Genomic DNA, 27707 nt, shown 5'->3' on the forward strand with positions numbered 1-27707 from the left:
CTATTATTATGCCAGAGAGAAATTCCGTCTGTATTCAGTCTGTTAAAAGTAGAATCTACTCTGTTTCTGATTTGTCTGCGGTCTAAATTGGTTTGTTTGTTTGTTTGTTTAAAGAGGGAATTATGAGGTCAATTTCATACATCATGTATTGTTGGGTGTTTTGGTATTCCTTCGTAGAGGATAGTTAAGAAGAGAGAAAGAGGAAGAAATCACATTCCTTTTGATAGGCAGTAATATGTAAAAAACAATAGGACACTTCTTTTCTGTTGTCAAGATATGACTGTTGATGGATATGATAATGTAGTCTTATGGAAAAATCATTGAAGTTGACTTTAGTCAAGAACACTGCTACTTGTTGCACTACTAACACGAGTTTCACAGTATATTACTCTGTAAATACTCTGTCTTTGGCACATGCAGTTATTACTAACGTCACATATCTTTTGTTTTATTCTATGTATGCCTAATTCGTAAGACTTTTGTTGATGAACGTGGTTAACTGTGCCACCGTTGCTGCTGTGCTTGTATATTTTAAAGCATTTGATTTCAATGGCATAAAACCCATCGCTCTCACAGAAAGAAGTCATCTCTGAAGTCAGTTGCAGTTTCTGCTCAGTATATACTGCTTTGAAACTCATATTTTTTGTTGCCATGGTAACTGTGAATCTACTTTTTGCTGTAATGTCTCTTCCTGTCAGTGTGGATTACACATTCCTCTCTAATACCCCTTTCATACTCGGCAAATTTCACCTGTCATCTAACGGGAACGTGGGCGTGACGCTGAAGTATGAAAAGTGTCACAAATAAAATCCCGGGTAGGACGTCTGGTGACTTTTCAGAAATCTTACCCTCGAACTGTCCCTGGTAAAGTCCTGAGTGTCCTTACAATCTCGTGAGTGATGCTTTCGTATGAAAGGTATCGTTGGTAAACTCCTGGTTGAAAAGCCAAGGTCACCATACTAACACCCTCTTTCAGGTCATTTTGGGTATGCATCGCAACGTACTTGCACTGCAGAAGAGCATAGAAAAGAAAATTCAACCAGGAACTCGAGCTAGTTTGAAAGACATTTTCCTAGCAGGTGTTCCATGTTTGACGACCTCTTGATTCTCCAGGGTTATCATGAGTGACTACCGTGAAAGGGGTATAATGATGCACTAGATGGCAACTGAAAATGCTTTAAATATTACAAGTTGTATAATATGTTAACTGTTCATGATATCAAGATTTTTGAATAATTTTGCACTTCTAATCTTTGTGAAATCATTCATGGAACAGAGCAGACATTAAAAAAAAAAATCATATTTGCTAAATATCTTTCTGTTTGCCTGATTCAATTTCTTTCCTTTCCACTACACTCATTCAGCTGTTCATTAATATGCTATTTATGTATGCATTTTTCATGTTTCGTGTAGTTACATGTTTTGCCGTAACTTCATTTATTTTCATAATTTTTAGTGTGTGTGATGTGTCCCTTTCTTTGCCAAAGCCTGTAGTGCAAGCTTTCATGTAGTCATGTTATTCTTCCTTCTCTTTCTTTCTGTCTCTATCTCGCTCTCTCTCTTCCCTACAGACAATGACGACTGAGAGGGCGCCAAACATGCCAGAAGCCAATCAGAGGTGTCGGGTCCCTAAACAAAGCTAAAATGCTATGGGAAAATGGGATCTGTTGTTGATGGAAAGCTAGATTTGCTAGCTGTCCTTTGATGCAGGATTGCAGAATTTGATCGATGAAAGAAAAACAAGAAAGATATTAAAGGGGAAAAGAGGAGATTAGTAAAAAAAGCAGACGGAAGCACTTTAACGGTGAAACAGCTTGGTATTCCCCCCTTCTGGTTGATTGGTCTAGCAAACTCTCACGTTGATTAGACTGATGAGAGACGAAAACACCATTACTTGGCGCCAGAAAGTTCTTCCCAGCTCGGAAGAATTCTGCAAAGAAATCTAGATCTATGCACACTTTGCTGTCCAAAGAGACTTATAATTACACTGATATTGTAGTTTAAATGGCACTTCCAGTTTGAGCAAGTCTGACTCTTTTTATGAATAAATGCGGCTCTCATAGTATTGTTCTGTATGTGTTTGTTTTTTTCCTTGTGTTTTGTACTTTTCATCAGCTGATATTATGGACCGTGTCAGTGTAGTCTTGTCGGCTTATGCACTGCAGTTAATCCAATTCACTTTGATGAAATCAATGATAAAATACATGAACATGCACTCTTTGAAGTGTGTTTTTTTTCTGTCTTTCTTCCTCTAGTTGAATAACATTGTCATATAAATAATTTCTTTCTATGGTAGTAGACTTTGTATCAGCCGGTGCTCCCTGTGGGGAACAAGCTCAATAGCGTAGATACCTCCAGTTGTCATGCCTGTGGTGATTTCTGTGAACTCCGACAATGACGATTCTGTGTAACACTATGTTGTAGGAATGCGAGAAATCATTCAATTATCTCTGGGCTTTCTCTCTAGTGCTTCTCATCAGGTATGTTAGTTTAAAATTCTGCAGTGGAGTTTGATAATGATGCTACCAAGATGAAGGGTAATGTGAGTGTTTTCCCTTTATTTGTATTTTCCAGTGTACTCACATACGTATTCACCCACTACCAAAGGCTCATTTGATGCCAGAATTTTGTCATTGACATATTGCAGGAGTATTCATTACAAGGGTGCACTGTTTGTATTCATTCTTTTAACTGGTATTCACAAAAGATAGATAAATTGATTATTAGTCAAATCATGCGAAGCAGCAGGTAAGAGGCATTTCAATGGTCTGCTTTCGTGCATGCCAAAACTCAGTCTTGAATTTTCTGCTACTTTAGAAATTGAACATTGATTGTAGTGGCCAAATACTTACTAATTAATTCGCAGTACTCGTATTCATTTGTTCATTATTCATTTTACTTACTGTAGATTGAGTCTCTCTTCAGAGTGGACTTAGTACATTCAAGAATAAAGTAGATAAGCAGTATTCAAACCAAAGCACCACTAGTGTACTCCACCATGCGAGTGATATAATCCTGTGGCAGTGACTGTGGGTAGGAAATTGTAGTATCAGTACTTCACAATGAATTAGTGGGACTGAAGTACTGTTGATTTCATTCATAGTACAGTGCACTCCTGTTACGACAAACATGATTACAGCAAAATTCTTGTTACAATGCAGTAAAAATCCAGGCCCCTAATTTATCATTCATATGTATATCTTTATGTGCTGTACTGTTCAGCTACATTGTATTTCAGAAGAAAACCACCAGTCCCGAGGACATGTATGACAGGAGTGCACTGCATTCTTCTGTCAGGCATTCAAAGCATTTTATACCTTGAATGATGTATACTGGTATGCAGTTTGATGATCAGTGTTCTAGAAGAACACAATGTGTGCATCTATGTAGATGACACTTTCTGTGTCAAATATAATGATATGTATATTTATGTGTGTTATATATATAAAGATGATGGTATTTCTTGTGAAGATTATAGTCAGCAGCATAATTATGAATAATACCTATATAGGGTTGCTTTTTCCACCTGCTAGTACTGTGAAAGTGGATATTTTTGAGTGAGGAATTTTTTTTTTGCGTTCACCTGGGTAAGATGAGTTTTGCATGCTTTTTAATTCCAGACATGAAAATCAAGACATGACATATTGAAACATTTGGCAAGCAAAAATATTTGCATGCTTTCATTTTCGTGCAAGTTTCTGGGTGTGCAAAATGGGCAAAATTTCAACACTGCGGAAAATTTCCACTTTTCCAGATGGGACACCATCACACTGTCACAGCAAACTTGGTTTTTCAATTCAACCAGAGACACAGTAACATACAATGAGAAGCACACATATGTGTGCGTGTTTGTGTGTCTATGTATTTGTGTGTGTTTCCAATTTCCATGTTCCTCTCTCATGATTTTCTTCCCTCCCATGTGAGATAATGCGATACATATTCATGAAATGTAATGCGTATTCATAAGAGTAGAGAAAAACCATAGAATCTCGTTTTAGGGTAACAACAGCTTTGGTTGCCGCTGCAAAGCCGACTTGTATTTTGCTCTTTCTCTTTCCCAGTGTACACTGTATACATGTGTCTTGATCCATTGGCAGTGATCAGCAGTCATAAATTGTTTTATCAAGTGGACGTGTATGACTTATGTCCTTTTTGCAGAAGCTGGTAGAACTACCCCTAGGTTGTTCTTTACAGTGTCACTCAGTACAGTCAATTCAAAAGTGTATGTGGGAGAAAAACCAAATGATGTGTGTCTAATGTGAGTTAAGATTGTCTATCTTGTGTTTATCAGCATTTGTCATTTAGGAATGACAGGTTTCTTGTACATGGTCACATGTGGACTGAAATGAATCTCCTTAAAGGCGCATAGTCCCGGTAGTGTAGAGGGCGCTGTTGATGATACTGCCGATCACTGTTAGCATTGATACGAAGATTGCCAAAGTTGAGCTGTCATCAAAAGTAAAGCCTGTAGGTGTTGCTAAGTAACGTTGCGTTCGTTGTCTTCTCTGCGCATCACGCAGTCTGTAGTAATGCCAGGGTGCGTGCATATGTGCTTCTTATCATGACATCACAAAAGAAGTTTGCTAAAGCTGTCATCTCCCTCAGCCGAATCATGAGCCGAACTGTGCTCGGACCACTGACTACAGTGGATCGGACTTCTTCGGACTCGGGGGAAATGGGTCACAGCGTAAGCGCTAAAGACAGGTCGATAGCGTAGGTCTCTATAGGAAACTTGCGCCTTGCGCCTGCGTACACATTTGACTAAACCTTTAACTCCAGTCCTACCAGGTACAGTACAATGTATTCAGAGTTCTCTAGTTTGGACCTATATCTGATGATATGGACATGGGGCAAGCATTGTGCCAGTGAAGTATTGGAAATCTAGCATGATAGGTACATGTACTAGAATTTCTGTTTTTTTAATAATGTGCAAATGTTTTTCTTTGTTTTTCCTTTCCGTCCATTCTTTTCTATAGACTTCTTATGTTTCCCATCTTCAAATGAGTACTACATTTATTGCATTCCACAATTAGGCACTAGCATGTGAAATCTGTGTGCAAATTGAAAATATGATTGATATTTATTTCAACAGCCACTCCTAATTTTTTGCTTTTGTGTTTTTCGGATATGTCTTGCCAGGATGTTTTATGATTAAAATCTATGAGTCATAATTTCTCTGACTTTGAGGAGAGAAAAAAACCCAAAAACAGCAGTTTCAAGCACTTTCGATATCATACAAGAGAACCTGTTAGTGTTCGTAATATGGTCTACAGTTCAACCTCAATTATTCGGCCATGTCGGGACCTGCGCTCATCCGGATAAGCGAATTGGCCGGATATGGGAGACACAATGTTAATGTATATAGCTGCCGTCCAAGCTGCCGTCCCAGTGCACTGGCAGCTAGGCAGGTAGCGTACCCTGCAACGGTAGTGTAATCTACTCTAGCCTGCGAAAAATTGTAATCCCGATAGATCATAACTGCTTACTTTTACGATGATAATGTTGTGTGAATTTATGTTAGTTCTGTCGGGAATATTGTAGGTAAATCGTGTGTGTTTTGTAGAAATTTTAATTGAGTTTAAAGTCTCTGTTTTTTCTCAATTTTTGGCCGAAAAAAATAAAAGTCCTTCACTTCGTGAACGCGTCCGGATAATAGAGATTTCCGGATAAAAGGAGGCCGGATAATCGAGGTCGAACTGTATTTGCATTGAATTGTGAAGGCAAATTCTCTCAAGCGATACATGTACAAGTCAAAGAGTGATTAAACCACTTTCAGTCTAGAGTGAATGAACCAGTGTACCAAATTGGAAACTGGTCTCCACAAAGAGTGTACCAGGGACCTTAGTTCTTCTTTAGTTACATTGAAATCCCGTTATAGGGACATTACGGGGATAGCCGATTTTACCTTTATATAACATGACCTTGAAAATGTGATTAAAAAACAGACCAGCTGTAAACGAAAATGGGAAACTGGGACCGCCGAATTCACCTTGTTGAAAGTGGTACCCCATTGTAAGCAAATAAATTTGTTAATTGGGTGTCCCTTTGTTTGGAAGCTTAGTGGTACATGCTAACATGCTGTGTGCCACTGTAATATGCTGATGTGCTCTTTAATGTGCAGCTTAAATTTTTTTTTTTCTTTTTGGTACATTTTCGCAGGTAGAAAGTGCAAATTACCCTTGAGGGAGTTAACTCCATGAGAATGTAAGGGATGTGCATTGTACAGCCCTGTTTGATTTTAACACATCACAAAAATGGTTGTGAAGGCAAGAGGTTGTTCAGCAGAGGGGTGAACATATAAGGCTGAAGTTTTCTTCAATTTGTCTCCCTCTGTACCAATGAAATCTGTGAGATTGTGACTGCTGATCTACATTTTTAGAAAGCATATTGGAAAAGAGCCAGCGGGATCAAAGGAGCAGGAATCAAATCGGTTCGATTCCCACTGGTTCCTTTTTTTGTAAAAAATGTTGATCAGCAGTGGCAATCTTACAATTTCAATTGTAAAGAGGGAGGCAATTGCTGAAATCTCAAACTTAAAAAAAATGGTCATTTCATTTGCTGATATTTGTCAGTTGCCACTCACTTTCTCTGATTCCATTCCTTTTATCTTTGCATCATATCCCATTGGGCTTAAAAATTAAGACAGACCTAAGTAATCCATGCAAGTGGCAATTTGCAAACATTTCATGCTGTGAAAAAGGCCTTCAGCTCCAATTCGCAAAAATTTTATGCTGCGAATACTTCTGATTTTACAGTAGTTACTGGAAACATTTCTTGTTTGATGATCATATCCCCTTACAAACACTTTAACATTCACTCACAAATAAATGCATTGGATGCCAGTGGCATTTTGCAAACATTTCATGCTGCGAAAAAGACTGTCAGCTCCAATGCGCTAAATATTATATGTTTTCTTGTTTGGCTCTTTTCTTCATGTATAAAAATCATGGATGTTTCCTTTTGCACACTTTTCACAGTTAAGTTTCCTTCATTTTGTAAATTTTGATTCTTATATCATAAAGTAAAGGCAAGTTGGTTCATAGCTTGCTAGCTGTTACCAAGCAATATTTGACAGCCAAAGCATGCAATGCACTAAAATACACGGTGACGTATCCCCCAGAGGTATGTACTATTGAAAGTGTACTTAACATGCAAACTGGCATTGAGAAGACTCTTTCGTAATGTATGATGGTGAAATATGTGTGTCAATAAAATATTGCAGAAGAGACAATTGTTGGGTTGCATTGCTGTCTATGACGGATTGTCTTGCGTGAATGGAGTTTTGTACATGCCTTCCAATTCACACATGTCTTTTTAAAGTGGTTTGAGTAGTTTGTAATTTCTTCACTTTGCTTTGTCTACTTTGTGGACCTGAAAGGGGAATGAAACCCAAAGAGAACTGTGGACTGAGTGAAAGCAGCAACATCAGTAGAACCTATCAGTGAAAGTTTGAGGAAAATTAGACAATCGATGCAAAAGTTATGAATTGTTAAAGGACAAGTTCACCTTCATAGACATTTGGGTTGAGTGAATGCAGCAATATTTGTAGAACACATCAATGAGAGTTTGAGGAAAATTGGACAATCCGTTCAAAAGTTATGAATTTTTCAAGTTTCTGCTCAGTCACAGCTGGATGAGAAGACTACTATAGCTTGTGATGTCATATGAGTACAACGATATAAAGAAAGTATAAAGAAAATTCAAGATATTCTCACTTTTCTCACATAATAAAAGAACACTCGACTTCTCTCTTTCAGAAGTCAGGGGGAATAATATTACCCCTAACATAAGTCAGTAACAAGTTGAGGAAATGTGCACTTTATTCAAAAAGTCAAGTTTTGTGAAATTCTCTTTTTATATTCCTTATATCGTTGTACGCATGTGACATCATACACTGTAGTAGTCTTCTCCAGCAGTGATTGCACAGATATTTTAAAAATTCATAACTTTTGAACGGATTGTCGGATTTTCCCCAAACTTTCACTGATGTGTTCTACTAATATTGTTGCCTTCACTCAATCCACATGTATATGAAGGTGAACTTGTCCTTTAAAGTTTTGGTGTTGGAACTGCTGGATTAGGAGACTACTAGAGGTTATGACGTATGTGTGGATGGACAACAGTATAAAGAAAGTATAAATGGAATTCCAAAAAAAAAAAAAAAAATCATTTTTCATGAAAATTACACCTTCCGTCAACTTGATACTGACAGTATTCCCCATGCTTTATGAAAGCTGTTAGTCAAGTGCTCTTTCATTGTGCGAGAAAAGTGAAGATTTGTGGAATTTTCTTTATATTTTCTTTATATTGTTGTCCACACATTCGTCATAGTAGTCTCCTCATCCAGCGGTCCGATTTTCCTAGAACTTTCACTGTTGTGTTCTACTAATCTTGCTGCTTTCACTCAATCCACATTGCTCTTTGGGTCTGGGTTCCCTTTAAAGGAGAATGAAACCCAAATATGCAGTATGTCCCCCCCCCCCCCCCCAAAAAAAAAAAAAAAAAAAAAAAAAAAATATATATATATATATACAGGGTGGCCCAAAAAGAACAGAACACCTAAGATCTTTAATTTCAGCAATATTGTTGCAAATATATCATTATTTTGCATACTATTGGAAAGACCATTCTTTTTCCAAGACAATGACACCAAGTTCTTGAATTTTGGTTGATGTGTTATGATTTTAGGACCATTTTTATCAACCCTTGCAATTTTCAAAATGTGATCATTTTGCACTCTCAGAGATACCGAAACTAGTGACAATTCGGCTTGTCATAGAACCAGTAGCGTTCACAATGTGTGGAATGTGGGGCGGACGGTGTGATTGTCATTGTCCGCCCCACATTCCGCACATTGTGAATGCTACTGGTTCTATGACAAGCCGAATTGTCGCTAGTTTCGGTATCTCTGAGAGTGCAAAATGATCACATTTTGAAAATTGCAAGGGTTGATAAAAATGGTCCTAAAATCATAACACATCAACCAAAATTCAAGAACTTGGTGTCATTGTCTTGGAAAAAGAATGGCCTTTCCAATAGTATGTAAAATAATGACATATTTGCCACAATATTGGTGAAATTAATGATCTTAGGCGTTCCGTTCTTTCTGGGCCACCCTGTATATATATATATACATACATATATATGTGTGTGTGTTCTGATCTCAGCATTGATACTCTCAAAGTGATCAATCTAAATACTATTTCAAGGAATAAAACTATTACAGTACTTCTTACCTACATCTTGCAGACAACCCCATTCAATTTGGTTACAGTAAGTGGTTACAGACAAATGTTGATTGTTTTAAAGCATGCTGAATCGCGACATTGAGAAACTTTTGGTGCAGGAGGTTTCCTAAGTACAGAGTATTAATAAAATGTCTTACTAAAAATAGAAACATGTACAAGTTAAAGGACAAGTTCACCTTCATAAACATAATGATTGAGAAAATGCAACAATATCAGTAGAACACATCAGTGAAAGTTTGAGGAAAATTGGGACAATCGATGCAAAAGTTATGAATTTTTAAAATTTTTGTGTTGGAACCGCTGGATGAGGAGACTACTACAGCTTGTGAGTCATAATGCGTACAACAGTATAAAGAAAATGTAAAAGAAAATTCAACATATTTTCACTTTTTTCGCATAATAAGAGAGCACTTGACTTGCCTCTTTCTAAAGGCAGGGGGAATAATATTACCCATAACATTTGTCGGTAACGAGTCAGGGGAATGTGTACTTTTTTCAACAGATGGAATTTTGTGAAATTCTCTTTATATTTTCCTTATATTGTTGTACGCATGTGACATCTAAGTTATTCATACACTGCAGTAGTCTTCTCATCCAGCGGTTACTGTACAAAAACTTCAAAAATTTGTAACTTTTGAACGGATTGTCTGATTTTCCTCAATCTTTCTATGATGTGGTCTACTAATATTGCTACATTCTCTCAATCCTTATGTTTATGAAGGTGAACTTGTCCTTTAACATACTCAAGGCTTATATTTTGTACACAATTTAAAACTTTGTGCAAGAAATAATATAAACATTGTACACAATGTATGTATATATATATATATATATATATATATATATATATATATATATATATGTGTGTGTGTGTGTATATGTATATAATATGTATATATATGTGTGTATTTATATATATATATATATATATATATATATATATACATATACATAATATAAAGTAATAGTAATATTGCGATAGATGAATGCATTAAAAGCCAATTGCCTTGGGTTTTTTTTTTTCAAAATCCAATTTTTTTTGGGCCTCCCCCTTTGTCAGGGTTGAAAGAGCTTATGAATTTTTAGAGATATCACCAGTATGGCGTTAATATACCACTGATGAGACAAGTAAAACGTTACAGGGGTTACACACCAACACAGCAGATTGGACTCGGAGTTACAGTTGACAAAGGCATTTTATTACCTGACCAAACAGACTCTATTATCACAAAACAAATTGATAGTAACACAATTTACAGAAATGATAAGACAGTCATAGTACAAATGACACAAATTGACTGAATAGCTTACAGTCAATTTCAAATGTACAACTTGTACACTGTGTTAAACCTACCAGAAACAAGACCTACATGTATATCACAAGATGAATTTTAACCAAACAACCCTACTTTTAACATTTCTGGGATCATTTCATGTGCAAATAACTATCACACTAACATGACATGTGGACAAACCCAAACATCCCTATAATCTTCACTAGGCAATATATAAAGCTAAAACCAACGACAGTGTTTTATTGGCATGATGCACAAAGGAAAAGTCTTCATTACGCTAACATCACATCTTATACTTGGCTTCATATATAAGCATGTATACACAATATGTGTCCATTGTAAATGATTGTTGCAACATGCAGTAATTTTAAAGTAATATCTGATATTTAGAGAACTTCCATCTCCAATCAATTTCCTCGTGTAAATTTCCTGTCCCTACCAAGAATTAGTAGTAGCTCCCTTCAACAAGAATATAACAAAATGAATTTCAAACCTAACAATCAAAATATACATTATTTCAATGCCTTACAAGGAGCCTCATATCTAGTTATAATTGCTATAAAATTATGGAAAACAACCAGTTTTCAGTTCAGCGAACAAGAAAGATATTTGGTTTCTGCCTTAATAACAACAGTAAGAGTTATGGTCTACCGAGCAAGCCGTTGTTTCTCTAGCAATTTGCGATGAATTAGATACCCAGTCTTAACTACCAGTCAGGATTCCATATTACCTAAATTCACAACCTTACAACAGTGGCTAATTAATATGTTCAAGATAACCAGACAATCCTCCTGTTACTGTGTAAGTAAGTGAATAATTCATGTTCATGTTAAAAACACAAAGGACTGCAAGGCACCTCTGTTGAGCGGGGCCAGGATTGGCCCATAATGGATAGCATCTCTCTCTCATTCCAAATGTAAACAGATCATGGTTTTACACATCAATATGACAGTTGCATTGGTGCAGTGCTCTTACAGAGTGTAAATTACTTATATACAATATACAAAATTTCTTTTCTCCTATACTGCGATAAACACCATTGTCTGCATGCCTAGTTTTCCTTTGACTCATTTGTAAACACCCATGGTTGAACAGAAAATCATCACTTCACTACGGGGATAACAGTGAATGATTCACCTCATCATAATAATAACAATAATTGTTTTGGATATAAACTCCAAATTTTATTGTCCAAGAATGGAAATTCATTTTGTCCAATTGATCGTGGGCCCGGCAGCCACTGAGCAGCGCCAGATCGACGTTGCTCTAACCTTTTCAACTGTTGAACGGCAAACAAGGTAGCAGCAACTCCCATCTTTTAACGTCTTTTGGTATGACGCGGCCGGGGTTTGAACCCACGACCTCCCGATTGTGAGGGCAGCCGCTCTACTCACTGAGCCAACACATCCCTTTTTTACTCATCGTCCCTGAAAAACTATGTTAGCATTTTGTATAACCAATAAATATATCTACAAACTCACTGATTATACTGTTCGTATACGGTTTGTATATCACTTCATATACAAACCTAAAGTCACGAATATCATGTTGGTTTTCCAAAATGATTACTTTGTTAACCTACTAGTACAGTATAATCATCATACTCCATACAGTTGTATAAGAGAGAAATCAAAGCATTGCCCTAAATATATACAGTGTATTACAGTACCATTAGTACAGAAGCGCTCTCTATGCATCTCTCCAGGTAGCATGTACATGTAAGTGTCCTATGACTACCAAAACCTCACTGTGTCAGAATATACCGATATATCAAATCCAAAAATTACTGCAGCTTCCTTATTATTAACACAGTGCAAAAACTAACACAAAACAAAATTATTCTTCTTCTTTGTCACGTTGAATACACAATATGCTGGTGTGGTCCGCAAGAGAGTTCTCTACCGAGTGCGGTCTGCTGCCACTCTTGTAGCGCCAACGATGTTTGTTCTCGTGCATTTCTTGATGTCGTCGAACCAACTTGCTGCTGCCCCACCCCTTACTAATTCTTCTCTTGCTTTCGACCATCCCTTGAATGATTCTTTTCTCAAGGCATCCGTGTCTTGTGGCATGGCCAAAATAGGCTAGTTTCAAAAATAAAATTCATTAACAAATAAAACCCTTTTTTACTAACCGTCCCTGAAAAACTATGTTAGCATTTAATTTTGTATAACCAATAAATATATCTACAAACTCACTGATTATACTGTTCCCTCAATATCAAAATATGTATTAGACTTATGTATCACAAGATGAGACATCTCTGTCCTTTCAGCCAGTCTCTCAATGAATGACAGGTTTTGTGGAAGATATCAACTTCAGTGAAAATTTAACTGGCAGCACAGAGCTCATCCACTCTGGTCAATGGTCAGGCGGTGAATCAACTGCTGTACCCCAGAAAGCTACACTTGTACTCCTTACTTGTACTTCTTAGAACAAAGCTTTACTCATTTAGCCCTATTGGGGTCACTCAATTGGCAATGACCTCATGAGGGGGGCAATGACCTCGTGAGGGGTGCAATGACTGGGGGTGAAGGGTGGCCCTCTATTGGGGGGTCTCCCAAATGAAGAGATGCTGATAAATAAAGTTCATGTTAGATACTTGACAGGGGGTAGTGACATTGACTTTGTAAGGGGTGCACTTATTTGAGGTATAAGGACAGGAAGGACATTTGTTCCCTTCCCTTGCAAGCTTTCTATTTCCTCTTCTAGGTTACATGCAATGAAGGATTTCTCCCTCCCTGTGTTTTATATATCTACATTATGTTATACAAATGATGCACAGGATAGAGTTGTTTTATAAAATGGGTCGAAAACTAACAGCATTATTCACGTACCTTTGTGGGTCAATACCAGTCAGCTACATGTAGCACTCGCTCAAAAGTCAAGATGTCCGAAGATGTTCGTCCCAAACATTTACGCACGTCGCACTCGGAAATCCCGCACATAAGTACTGTACGTACGTATAAGAGTATACGTACGCCACGTGTTATGCACAAGAAAGGCCGCCGGCTGTTGTGGCAGCCCGAACTAGAAGTTGTTTACAGGATTGACAGCGCGTATAGTAGCGCGTGACGCACTTGTAACAACTGATTGAGTGCGCACTGCTAGTGTAAACATTGTGACGTACGTCAGGCAAAACCGTGCATTTACTAAGAAATTAATGCACGCACACGTGACTCATTTCAGCGCTTCCAATTGGCTACATTCTTGAACCCATTTTATAAAACATATTAATGGCATGTACAAATTAAAACTGTGCACATGTGCAAAGCACCACACTATAAAATCATCATGCAACAGATATACATGTACTCCTTCCTCTTGCATATCATTACACAAGAAAGGCTATTAATTACACACAGATACTTGCATTGGAAGCCATTCTTTTAAAAATGGGAGGAAAAATAAACACCATTGACAAAACCTACACCTATTCGGACTTAAATTGCACAGCACATTCACAAGAGACAGTATATAGAGGATTACTTCTAGAAAATCTTTGTACACCAACTATAGTCTGTCCTTGCAGTACTGAAATGCACCTATCAAGCAATGGAAGAGATACATTCTTTTTTTTAAATTCAATACATAGCTATGATCCCTCACTTTCTTACAACAATGTAATACAGAGAGCACCTGTGCAAATAAATAGAGTTCCCTCGCTCTTTATGATAACAATATGACTGTAAGTGTTTATTGCTAAATTTCAGAAGAAAAATGCAAGGAATGAAATATGGACACTGGGCGGCAGAGAAAGTGGTAGGAGTTGGGCGAGTCACAGGCACCTGCTGCTGTGGTACGGGCTAGCCAGCAGCATGCATGTTGCGTCGTATTGTTTGCTGCCTCTGCAGCTGCCTCCGCTGCTGCTGCAGCCGCTGCCGCAGTTGTTGCTGTCGCAGCTTGTGCTTGATGTTGATGCAGAATGGGACAGTGCACTTCTGCTCCTGGCAATGCTTGGCATGTAAGCAGCAGAGTGTGATGAGCTGTTTGCAGATGGGACACTCGCCGTTGGTCTTCTTCTTGCACGCCTTGGTGTGCTGGATGACTCTCTTCATCTTCTGGCAGCTGGGTTGGCAGCAGTTGGCATCACGGCACTGGTTGGCATGCATCAGAGACTGGATGCAGCGCTGGATGGAGAGTTGACGATCTTCGCAACGTCCAGGCTCCACATCAATGTTCTGCTGAGGCACAGCTATTGCTGCCTGCTGATGTCCTGCCTCTAACACAACCTGTTGTGGCATCGTACCCAAGTTCTGCTGAGAAAGTCAAGAAAATGTGCACTTAAGAAAGAAAAAACCAATTTTATGAAATTCTCTTTACATTTTCTAGATACTGTAAAACACGATATATTCGTGTCATGAAATTTTTGCAAATTGCCACTGGCATTCAATGCATAATAGCATAGGTTCTAAGAACTTTCGAGTGCATTTCAATTTCGCAAATCTTGGCTCTCGCGACATTCACAAATTAAAATGCATGCGAACCTTCCTTATTTCACAGTCGGATCGTTCTATGCAGCATGTGACATCGTACAGTGTAGTACTCAGTGACTAGTAGTAGTGTTCTCATCAAGCAGTGACTTTGAACAGAGTGTCTGATTTTTCCCCCAATCTTTCCCTGATGTGCTCAACTAATTCTCGCCACCAACAATAGGCGATATCAAGGCGATAAAGCTATATCATACGATACCTCCGATATCGAACCTCTTTGGCCGGGGTAGTGACTTCCGGTCATTGATTTGCGTGTGTGCTTTTCAATTCGCGAACTTGCCAGCTTTGTTTTGGATCCAAAGAAATATATTTGTTTAGACTTTAGTATGTTTATTTCACGAATATAACTATCCATTACACCATGGGGTTTTTTCTGTGAGGCAGCAGAGTGTACTTCTGATGATGCTAAAAGGAAAAAGCTGGACAAATATCCGTGCGCCGAGCAGTAGAGGTGCACCACATGCACAGGCCGTGCATCATGCTAGCTTGCACGGCCTGCTGGGTAGTGACTTCCGGTTATTGATTTGCGTGTGTGCTTTTCGATTCGCGAACTTTTCAGCTTTGTTTTGGATCCAAAGAAATATATTTGTTTAGACTTTAGTATGTTTATTCGCGAACTTGCCAGCTTTGTTTTGGATCCAAAGTAATATATTTGTTTAGACTTTAGTATGTTTATTTCCCGAATATAACTATCCATTACACCAAGGGTTTTTTTTCTGTGAGGCAGCAGAGTGTACTTCTGATGGTGCTAAAAGGAAAAAACTGGACAAATATCCCTGCTCCGAGCAGTAGAGGTGCACCACATGCGTAGGCCGTGCATCGAGCTAGCTTGCATGCATGAAACCGAAAATTACTGCCCCCGGCCTGAGAAGTTTGATATCGGAGGTATCATATGATATCACTTGAAATCGCGTATTGTCGGTGGCGAGAATTTGCTGCATTCACTCAATCCACATGAAGGTAGACTTGCCTTCAATGGTCGTAGAATGAGGAAAGATGATAAATTACACATCACTCATGATCTTCCTTCAATTACAGAGTGATGAATTCAGTATCTAAATGACCTCCTAGGAAATATGGCACTGAATGTTGCAGCAAAGTGAAATGGTCTTGAAGAGATCCAACAGTTATTACAGGCAAACAAGGGAGTGTGAAAGGGTCAAATGAAGTAATACGGAGATGCAAAGATATGTCATCCATCACATCCATACTAGGAATACAGTGGAAACTCGATATAAAGAGATCTGATATATTACCAAATAGCTGATATAACAAACTAATTTCTCCAGTCCCATTAAATTTATTTTGCTTGTTTTGTATCATTTATTGACTACTGATATAAAGAATGAATTGTCTTCTGTTCGAAGGATCTCTTTATACTGAATTTTCACTGTACCGGTATATCACTTGCATTTCGAGACAGTTGGCTGAGAGGGTATTTTTGTTGCTGTTGTTACTTTCCTCCACATGAAAAATTGACTAGGTTGAAGAAAAAATTTACCCCAGATGGATCTAAATATGCTTTAATTTTTTTGTGTAGGTCGAAATTCAATTCAAAGGATTTTCCTCAGTGCCTATAGATTTGACATGAGTGAGGGTGATGACTACAGTCATTTCATCTGGTGGGCATACACTCACTGAGACAACACAAATTGTATTCTGTCTCACAGCTGCCATTTCCAAAATGAGTTTTCAACATTTACACTTTGCTACCATCCTTTCTGTTACAGTGTCACATGTTTAGGGAGGTTACCTGTTGAGGAACCTGTTGCTGCATGTTGGGTTGTGGCATCTGCTGCTGTGGTACAGGCTGGCCCGCAGCCTGCATGTTGGGTTGTTGCTGCAGCTGTTGTTGTTGTTGCTGCTGTTGTTTCTGCTGCTGCTGCTGGGCGCGCTGCTTGTTGAGGGCCGACATGAGCTGCGGGTTGGACTTGAGGATGGTCAACACTTGCTTCTGCTTTGCAACAGAGTGTGGGGACTTGAGGGTTTGCAGCAGCTGTTGCAGTGCCTGCTGGGACTGGCGCTGCTGGGACTGGAGCTGCTGGGGTATCTGCTGCTGGGGCTGTTGTCCCACCTGTCCCACATGGTTCCGCTGCTGGGGATCATTGTGCATATGGCTGGGGCCAGGTTCCACATCATTGTCCAGCTTCCTCTTCTGAAATATTGATATTCGATATTTGATTTTCTTTTCATGTGATACAGGAATTCAATGAGTTTAAGCTCTCTTTTTTTCAACTTTAATGACACATTAAATCACAAAACATCTCATCAGCTATCAGACCATGAAACAATCAGGAGTTCAGGTGGTTTTGCACTGTTTTTGATACCCCATCTTAACAGAGCCTTTCATCACAGTTACTGCAACAATGTCCAGACAATCTTTTAAGGTCTGTTCAGAGTGCTTTTCAGACATTGTCACAGTAACTTTTTGCTAAATTCTACCCTGGGACGCCTACTGTAATTACCCTGACATTACCCTGACATTACCGCAACAACATTCAGACAACCTTTCTGTTAAGATACTCTTGCTGTAAGATTTGGCAGACACACTCAAGACGCATGCACAGTAGCCCAGTCAGAGTGACACTGTGCACTGATCATGTGCATGGATTACAACCATATTTTGGTAAACAAGGTTACCGGTACCTACCTGAATGTGCACAATTTAGATCAAACGATATGAGCAATTTTCTAATTTTCTGACACATATTATGTGAATACTCTTTAGATACCAGTATTGAATAGAATTTCGCTTTAATCAATTTGACTAGAATTTCTTGTATGTGCAAGGAATATTTCTTCAAAAGAAAATGCAAGTGCTGCACAAAGTAGCCTTAAAGGACAGGTCTACCTACATATACGTTAGGATTGAGAGAATGCAGCAATATTACTAGAGCATATTAGTGAAAGTTTGAACTTTGTGGGAAATTGGACAATCCATTCAAAAGATATTCGAATTTTTGAAGTTTCAGTGCCGCCATCGCTGGATGTGAAGACTAATACAGCTTGTGATGTCATGTTTGTGAAACAAGAAAGCATGAAGAAAATTCAACATATTTTAACTTTTCTCATAATTTTCTGATTTTCCTCAAATTCCCTTTATGTGTTCTACTGATATTGCTGCATTCCCTCAATCCTTAATGTTCATGAAGGTGAACTTGTCCTTTAAAAGGTGAGTCAATAAATTTGTGATGTATATGAAGAGATGAGCTGAAATTTGAGACCAGCAATTGTTATGGAAACCCATCTGGAAGGTTTTCTTTGTGTGTCTGTTAACACAGTAAGACCCTATCCCTCAGTCTTTCCTGTGGCTGTATTGCCCGAGGCCAGGAATTTTGTTCTCCAGAGGTTGTCCCGATGTTGTCATGGTATCTCTGTCCATGGAGCTATTGTAGCTCCATGGTCTGTCAAAGTTCCACACCTTGAGTATTGTGCAAGTTAAAGGGATCTGTACAGTTTTGGTTGAGACCTATTTTCAGAGTTCTAACATTTTTTGGTGAGATGAGAAACTTTTTATGAAATATGAGAGAGCATGTACTTTTAAGAGGAATTCATATCAGCATCTATTTGATGAAAATTGCTTTTGAAATGGCTGAGATATATCCAAAAAAGAGATTCCTCCTAAATTTAATGGTATCCTCTGTACTATTTCATAATTATGAAATCGTGGTTTCCTGGTACAGTATCTCGAAAAAAGTTAAAAGCCAAATTCTCATCTCCACCAATACTAAACTATCCCTTTAACCGTCTACACATTTATTGCAGACTCTACCTACTTGTGAGGATATTGAAAACTTGGATCCGCTTTCGAGGGCATGTAGAGCTAGATATCATGGTATCTATTTGTATACTAGTATTAATACCTCACACTGATCAAAATGTCTAGCATGTTCAAAAAGAAGATCTGTGTGTAAAAAACACTGACCCCAAATTTGTTTGGACCCTGATTGTGGGCCATTCTGGATCTACAATTGACAATGTTGAACTTGTTTGTAGGCCTACATTAAATTACAAGTATTAAATTTATACTCGGAGTAGACTTCTATGTATGGTACTTTATACATAAAATTTTATGGTGCCTGTTTATAAACTGTAGAAGTCTCTCTGAAGTAAATAAACATGCAAAACTCCTCTTAGATGCCATATATTAGTTACCCTTACTTGGCAGAGCACAAAAATTACTCATGCTATGATGGCCCCATGCAAAAATAGCCACTTTTACAGTACTTAGTATTAGTAGGACCTATAGGCTATAGCCAACAGGATTGCGACCACCCTCCATTTGTCATTATGAAGAGGTATTCTGCATTGTTGTTCCTCTTTTTTTTTCTATTGTGATATCCTATGAAAAAAAATGGGTGCTGAATTCTGAGGTCGGATGGCGAGATCCAGCTATGATAATGGCTAAACATGGTCTAGACAAAGAGATAAATTACAATTAATAGTGCAAAATGAATGTCTCCTTATTGACTATCTGAGTCTCAGTATCTGCCCGCTACAAAGCTTGGTGACGACTTGCAGTTTGACCACGTCATTTCAAGAAGACGAAGTCCTCGAATCTGCCAGGAAAAAAAAAAACAAAACTTGAATTATAAAACTACTACAGTACATACTATCTAATAGTATTGCATATATTTATTAGACTATTTAGAGTTTTCAAGTATATAAAATACACGATCAAAGTTCGCTTACCATTGGATTACTTCTAGTATTCCCTTGTAAACAGTTCGGACCCAGAGAGGCGCGACTCGATCTATGCAAAGGGTAGCCCGACCAGACACTGTTACGCTATAGTTACGCTATGCGAAAAGCAACTCGCGACGTACCATGTACAGCGACTGGGCTGTGTATAGTTATGCAAAGGGCGTGTGGTTATGTCAGTGCAGTGCCAGTGCATTGACCGAAAAACAGTCTGTATTATTTTATCGTCGGGAATGGGCGGGGAATCCCCTCCAAACTTCAGTCAAAAATGTCGGAAAAACTCCTCCAGACAAACAGATTTTTCTGTTTAATGGGTGCACTACAGTGTACATGCTATATATATGGCCATATAGACCCTATATCTAGTAGATAAGTACAGTAGGCGACCCAAACAGACCACACAATGAAACGTTTTGACAATTTTACATTCACGCACTTCCTCGTTCCTTGTAGTTGCTTCAGGGAGTTGTGGGACTTCCCTGCATACAGTGTTTGCAATATACAGTACTTCTCGTAGTGTTACCATGGAGCTACTCTCTGTTAGTAGCTCCATGGCGGTGTTACCAAAGATCGTACACTCCAGTGTGAAGCAGAGACTCCAACTCTCCCGTGATCGACGGGAGATCTCCCGCCGAAAACCCATGTTTGCAAAATCTCCCGTTCTCCCGCTTGAGATTTGATTTCTCCCGCCCTGGCTCTGTGTCTCCCGGTGGAAAGGATTTCTTACTTATTGCTATCGTATGTTGAAAAATTAAGCCTTAGATAGCACCAAAGAACATTTAGAACCCTATAGGAACTTCGCGCTTCGCACACATCAACTTGGAGTCTCCCGTTTGCTAAGGGTTTCGGGCGGGAGAATCTCCAGATCAGAAGGTGCTTGGGGTTGGAGTCTCTGGTGAAGGATCTTTAATAATAGTACGTACAGTGCAGCTAATAGTATGTTTTTGCTGCTGATGTTGTTGTTGTTGTTGTTGTTGTTGTGATTTAAAGCGTGTTTCATTCAGTTGTGAATATTTGTGCCTAATACCCACTAAAATTCAAACTAATATCTTGTTTTCATTGAAAGAAAACAAATTCAAATTAATGAAATGGAAAAGAGAGTGCAATGTGCCGGTACGTAAATCTACTAGCAATCTAGGATTCTAGGCTCTTTATGATACTGGATAGCGGATCATCCTCACTCGTTCACTGTAAAATACGTCAAGCCCAAACCTCTTTACTCTTAGTCAAGTCTAACTGCGACCAGTATCACAAACAATTTGTCACTCCACCTCAAGTTTTAAGATCAACTTATAGACGGTGTTTGATTTCAATAATGTTTTGTTTTTCAAATTGAAGGGATTTCGTAGTAGGATGTTAATAGGGCGTAGAGAATGTATCCTTCTACTCACCATTCGTTGATTTTATAACACACAATATCTCCCGTGCTGCCGAGCTGCGCCTGGAGTCGATGCTGTTGCAGGAAATGGTCCTCCAATTGAGAGTTCAGTTATTGCACTTTCCCGTTTGGTATATACACAAAAACATAACGCGACACAAAGTATAATTCCAGTAAATAAGGCGAAGTAGCACAGTGTTGAATGCTCCAGAAGACGGCGAAGTTAGAGAGGGAAAATAGAGATAGATAGATTGAGAGAGAGAGAGAGAAGTTCGCGAGTCCGATGTTTGATGGTGAAGTTTGGAGAGCTGACAACTTGTCGTTTTCGTGCTTTCACGTCGAAAGCTGGTCAAGAAGTGTAGTGTGCGTGAAAAGTTGATTTTTGTGAATGGAGAGTTGTAACACGCGTGCGAAACTTCTTCGAGAAGTGGAGCGAAGAAAGAAGGAGATTGGTTAGAAATGATGTCCATCTCGCGTTGTCATGGTGACCGTAGGAGTGACCGGAGGTGAAATTACGTTGTTCGCGAGGAATGTGACAGATGATAATATATGAGTGCTCGCGATACAGAGGGCCGAGCGGTCGTAAAAATGTGCTTGTATTACGCCGTAGAGTGACCACTAGCGGATATGGTCAGCGAGTGGATGAAAACAATTCTTAGTAGTGCGAGAAAATGAAAGTGTGACTCATTGTGCTGCTACAAGTAGCTCCCCCCCTAGATTGCTGCGAAATGAGATGCAGGAGCAATCGATGAGTGTACAAAAATAGAGTAGAATGTGGCGCTAGTGTACTTTCGCACCTGTTTGTCAAACGACCTCCAAACATGCACAAACTCACCCTGGTTATTCAGTAACCTAAAATACTTCCATCTGAGTCTCCAAAGTCGAATATACGTTAAGTTTTTACACTTTTAGCGTTTTCAAGTGTCGGAAAATCATTGGAGAATCTAACAAGATCGCTATTCGCTGGAGCTGCTGCTCTGCTCTGTACGAATTGGTCTGAATGTAGCGACAGAGCGGCTTTTCCTATGGTGTCGTTGAAAAGCTAAAATTTGTTTTTTTCCTTGTCCTCGGCCAAGTCTTCCGTTAGCTGTTGTAGCTTCATGGCGGCGGTTGAATGAGCGCGTGCGCGAGTGTATGCTGTCACTTATATCTTTCTCTTTCTTTTTTCTCTTTTCTTCTTTTATTTTCAGGTAGAATGTATTCCCCCTTCCTTCCTAGCAATCATTTCTTTGTGATTTTTCTCTTCTCTATCTTTCTCAATTTCCTTTTTAACTCAACTGTATAGATCTACTTTCTGCCTGTTTTTTGTTTCCTTCATGGGTTGTTTTTCCCTCCAACTACGAGGGCCTTTCCTCTCTATCCTCTCCAATATTTTTCTTACATGTTGTTCTAATAATTCTTTTTTCCCTTTATTTCCTTTTCAATCTGTATAATTCTTTCTTGTCTTCATATTCATCTTTGCTCTCATCCAGGTTTGATTCATCTTTGTTTTCAATTTGTATTTCTTTGTAGTAATTGCTTTCCTCTTCTCTTTTAATGAACTCTCCATTTTGTAAACCTTTCGTTTTATTTTTTGAGGGTTTAACTTTTTGATACACTAGCCTGCTAGTGTATCTTTTCTTGTATTTCCTTTCCCCCTCTTCCTAGCCTTTCCCTTATATTCTTCACCCTTGTCTTATCACATTTTCACAATCTTCTTTCATTCACACCAATTAACATACACACACACACACACACCTTTTTTGTCTTTGTCAATCTTTTATTTTTCTTTCTTTTTCATATAAACATTAATATACAAATTATTTCATTGCAAAATAACACTAATACTAGTATACTAAAATTCCACATTGTCAATATCAAATATAAAATTCTTGATTTACCTTGATTCAACATCATGGTAAATTAAGGTAAATCAAGAATTTTGTATATACATGTAAAACAAAACACACACACAAACACACACACAATATGAACAACTCCAATCCTAAATCGCTATGCCGCGACTCGGTAGAAGCCAAGAGAAAGGTGGAAAAGTATTATCTTTTTAAAGACACCATAGAAAAACTTGCCGTGGTCACTATGAGATAGCTACATTCAGATGAATCGCGGTGCTCGCTGCTGCGTTGCCGTGTGTTTTGTACATCGTGCTGCGCTGTCTGCAGCTCCTGTGCAACGCAGTTATCGCCGAGCGAGTAGCTGCGATCGAGATTATTCCGAGAAGAATTAGTGACAACATGGTGAAAATTTCATTTCTACTGGACTTGAATCTCACTCAGATGCAAGTATTTAGGTTACTGAATAACTAGGGTGAGTTTGTGCATGTTTGGAGGTCATTTGACAAACAGGTGCGAAAGTACACTAGCGCCTAATGTTCGCAGGTGAGCGAGAGTAACAAAATAGTATGTACAATGAACTAGAAAGCAACAAGCTGGATCCGTAAGACACAAAATTGTCTCTTCAACCGTTGTCACAGTAGTCGACGTATTTTGTGGGAAATCGCACGTGACGACCGGAGCGTGTTTTCTTGATTTCCGTGGTCGTTTGGTTGGAGAGTGAGGTGGGGTTGCGAGGTGGGTTGGAAGGGGGTGTGGCAGGTTGTGTCGTGCGTTGAGTGTTTGTAGTCACGGGTGGTCGTGTGGTGCGGCGAGGCAATGGCTCGGGAATGATGTCCGTTTCTATGAATGCTGGTTTCAAGCGGTCGATGCTGACGGTGTCGTGTTTGCCGTGGTAGTCGATCACGAAAAACTTGTCAGCACGCCGAATGACCGGAAAGGGACCTCTGTATGGGTGTTGTAGTGGTTTTCTCACGGTGTCATCGCGAATGAAAACATGTGTAGATGTGTTGAGGTCGTTGTGTATGAATGTCGGTTTGTGTTGAGTGCGTGTTGGTGGCGGGTGCATGTCCTGCATGAACTTACGTAGACGTTGAACGTAGTCGGAAATGTCGATGTCCGTCGAAGTCTGTTCGTGCTTGGTGATGCACTGGCCTGGGAGTCGTAGCGTTGTCCCATAGACAAGCTCTGCAGCTGAGCAGCCTATGTCTGTCTTCACTGCGGTCCGAATGCCGAGGAGAACGAGTGGTAGTGTCTCGGTCCATTTGGCGCGGTCGTGTGCCATGAGCGAGGCTTTGAGTTGACGATGTAGTCGTTCGACGAGGCCGTTCGATGTCGGATGGTATGCCGTTGTGCGAATGCGAGTGGATCCGAGTTGCGTAGTGAGAGCGTTAAAGAGATTGGATTCAAATTGACGACCTCTGTCTGTTGTGATGGTCGATGGTGCGCCAAATCGTGCGACCCAGTGAGTGACGAAGACTCGAGCGACTGTTTCAGTTGTGATGTCGCTCATATGGAAGGCTTCTGGCCATCGTGTGAATCGATCGACACATGTGAGGAGGTATGTGTGACCATTTGATGGAGGGAGTGGAAGATCGCCTGGCGATGAGGGGCTGGGATGTATGGACGAGGAAATCCAGTAGACAAATCACATAATATCGTGCGGTCTGATGAGGGGATTGGCACTGGTGAGAGTTTGAGTGAACTCTCAGTCGTGAGTTGTTTGAGTTCCTCGTCGTGCTCTTGGGCGAGGGCAATGATGTCGAAGTCGATGGGGGTAGTGCTTACATTGTTGATGAAAGCTCGAGAGAGTGCGTCCGCAGCTGTGTTCCGTTTGCCTGAGATGTGACGGATGTCGGTCGTGAACTGGGAAATGAAGTCGAGCTGACGAATTTCTCGTGGCGAGTATCTGTCGGGACGGCCGTGGAGAGAGTGGGTGAGAGGCTTGTGGTCGGTGTACACAATGAATTGTCGTCCCTCGAGCATGTGACGGAAGTGTTTGATGCACAGGTAGACGGCGAGCAGCTCTCGTCCAAACGCACTGTAGCGAGTTTCAGCTGGCTGTAGTCGTTTAGAGAAAAACGTGAGAGGTTGCCATGTACCGTCGATGCATTGCTGGAGTACACCGCCGACGCCGACGTCCGACGCGTCTGTGAGGAGACAGAGGGGTGCATCCATCTTCGGGTGAACAAGCATGGTGGCTTGTGAAAGCGCTGCTTTGACTGCGTTGAATGAGGAGAGTTCGTCGTCGCTGAGTGAGGTGGGCTGATTTTTCCTTTTAGCATTTTTCAACTTGTCGGTGAGTGGTTGCATCAAATCAGCGCATCGAGGGAGAAATCTCCGGTAGAAGTTGACGAGACCCAGAAATTCTCGCAGCTTGCGAAGTGAAGTAGGGGCTGGTAGGTCTTGAATTGCCTTGATCTTATCTGGCAGAGGAGAGATGCCGTGGTGATCGACAACGTGGCCGAGGAAGTGGAGGGATGGCACGCCGAGTTGGCATTTGGCTGGGTTGATGACGATGCCATACTCAGCAAAGCGTGAAAACACAATGTTGAGGTGTTTTTCGTGTTCCTCGTGTGAGCGGCTTGCGACAAGGACGTCGTCCACGTACGCGTAGGCGAATGGAAGCCCACGCAGTACTTCGTCCATGAAACGTTGAAAGGTCAGCGCTGCGTTGCGAAGTCCAAAAGGCATGCGAGCATATTCAAACAGACCGAAGGGCGTGGTGATGGCGGTTTTGTGAACGTCAGCCGGATGAACGGGAATTTGATGGTACGCCTTAACGAGGTCGAGTTTGGAAAATACTGTCATGCCATCGAGATTTGCTGCAAAGTCTTGTAGGTGGGGAATGGGGTAACGATCGGGGACTGTTTGTCGGTTGAGGGCGCGGTAATCGCCACATGGTCGCCAATCGCCGGCGGTCATTTTCGGCACCATGTGGAGCGGCGAAGACCAGTTGCTTTTCGATTGCGCGACGATGCCGAGCTCGAGCATGTGGCTAAATTCCTCTCTAGCTGCTTCGAGGCGGTCGGATGCGAGACGGCGTGGTCGAGCGGAGACGGGGGGACCTCGAGTCTCATTGTGATAGGTGACTGAGCGTTTGACGCTCGCCGGTGTGTATACTGGCTGTGTGATTGATGGATGTTGCTGAATTAGAGCGTCGAAACGAGTGCCGGTGGAGCGTAGCATTTTTAGACTGAGAGACGTTGCCGACGGTTCGGTGACGACGCCGCTAACCGAAAGATTAGTCGTTCCATCTATCAGTTTGTGTCGCTTGACGTCGACTAGCAGACCGAAATGCCGTAGGAAGTCGGCTCCTAATATGGGTGTGGGCACATCTGCGAGTACGAAAATCCACCGACACACGCGTCGCAGTCCGAGATTTAGCGTTAGGGAGCGTTCGCCGTATGTCGTGATTTGTGACTGGTTTGCGGCCTGTAGTTTGATTTTGTTTGATTGCACTCGCCTCTCAGCCGGGGAAGGGGGAAGAACACTGACTTCCGCGCCGGTGTCGACGAGGAACTGCGTGCCGGTGTTCTTGTCCGAAATGTAGAAGAGGCGACTGTGTGAGTGTGAACCAGCGCTGCTTGTCGCCATTAGGCGCGGGCTTGCTCGTTTCCCTGGCTCGATCGTGGCAGCGGGCGGTTGATGAGCGGAAGACGGTTGTCGTCGACAAGGTGGTTGACAACGGCGAGCGTTCTCTCCGTAGGTTTGATGGTACCAGCACTCACCATTGTCTGAAGCAGGCGTCTGAGCAGGTACGGCAGGGCTGCTACCACGCGAGGTATGCTGTCGGTTTCTGCGTGTGGCCGACCGACCTCGACTACGGCTCCGCTCACGGTTACGAAGCTGCATTGTTAGAGTTTCCACCTGCATTGTTAAACGGTGTATTTGGTCCTGGAGGTGTTGATTGGGTGTGGGTGTTGTTTGGGGTGGGGCTGCCATGGCATTGACTAAACTCGGCGCTGTGACGGCTAAGATGCGGTCGGCGAGCTCCGCTAACTGTGTGACCGTCAGCGAATCGCTAGACGATGCCAGGATTTGTTGCACGTTTGTCGGCATGCGCTGGACGAAGAGCTGCCGTAGAATGCTGTCTTCGAGCACGCGATCACCAAGCAGCTGTTTCATCCGACGGAGGAGTTGGGTTGGCTTCCTACCCCCCAGTTCTTCCTCCGTCAAGAGCTGCTGTAGTCTACGCTGCTCCGACTCGGATGTCCGAGCGACGAGTGCTGTCTTCAGTGTGGTGTACGGCTGTGCGGCAGGCTTTGTGATGAGGAGATTGCGCACCTCCTGGGCGATGTCGGGGGAAAGAGAAGAAACCACATAGGCATATTTTGAGTCTTCCTTGGTAATGCGGCGAGTTGTGAATTGGGCCTCAACCTGCGCGAACCACACCAACGGGTCATGTGGCCAGTAGGGCGGCAGCTTTATGTTTGCTACGGCGGCGTTATCGACAGCGATGTCAGTGGATGGTTTCGAAGTCGCGTCATCAATCGGGGGCTGAACGGGCTCAACAGGCGCTTGCGAGGGGTCGGTCATAGTGGCGGGGAGATGAATTAAATCACGTCGGGGTCACCAGTGAAGGGAATTCGTAGTAGGATGTTAATAGGGCGTAGAGAATGTATCCTTCTACTCACCATTCGTTGATTTTATAACACACAATATCTCCCGTGCTGCCGAGCTGCGCCTGGAGTCGATGCTGTTGCAGGAAATGGTCCTCCAATTGAGAGTTCAGTTATTGCACTTTCCCGTTTGGTATATAC

The 27707-nt window shown here is 40.9% G+C and overlaps 1 protein-coding gene across 1 annotated transcript in view; it reads left to right on the top strand.

Moving 5' to 3' along the window:
* LOC139713462 (serine/threonine-protein kinase Nek1-like) overlaps nucleotides 1-3232 on the top strand; it is a 43817-nt gene extending 40585 nt beyond the window's left edge. The window contains exon 39 of the mRNA XM_071625192.1: nucleotides 1572-3232. Coding sequence (XP_071481293.1) covers nucleotides 1572-1585 — 14 coding nt within the window. The 3' untranslated portion in view covers nucleotides 1586-3232. The remainder of the gene's footprint in view (nucleotides 1-1571) is intronic.
* The last annotated feature ends 24475 nt before the right edge of the window (nucleotides 3233-27707 follow it).

This window comes from Diadema antillarum, unplaced genomic scaffold (genome assembly GCF_040938485.1).
Source record: "Diadema antillarum isolate AM-2024a unplaced genomic scaffold, OU_Dant_1.0 scf00000043, whole genome shotgun sequence".
Lineage (NCBI taxonomy): Eukaryota > Metazoa > Echinodermata > Echinoidea > Diadematoida > Diadematidae > Diadema > Diadema antillarum.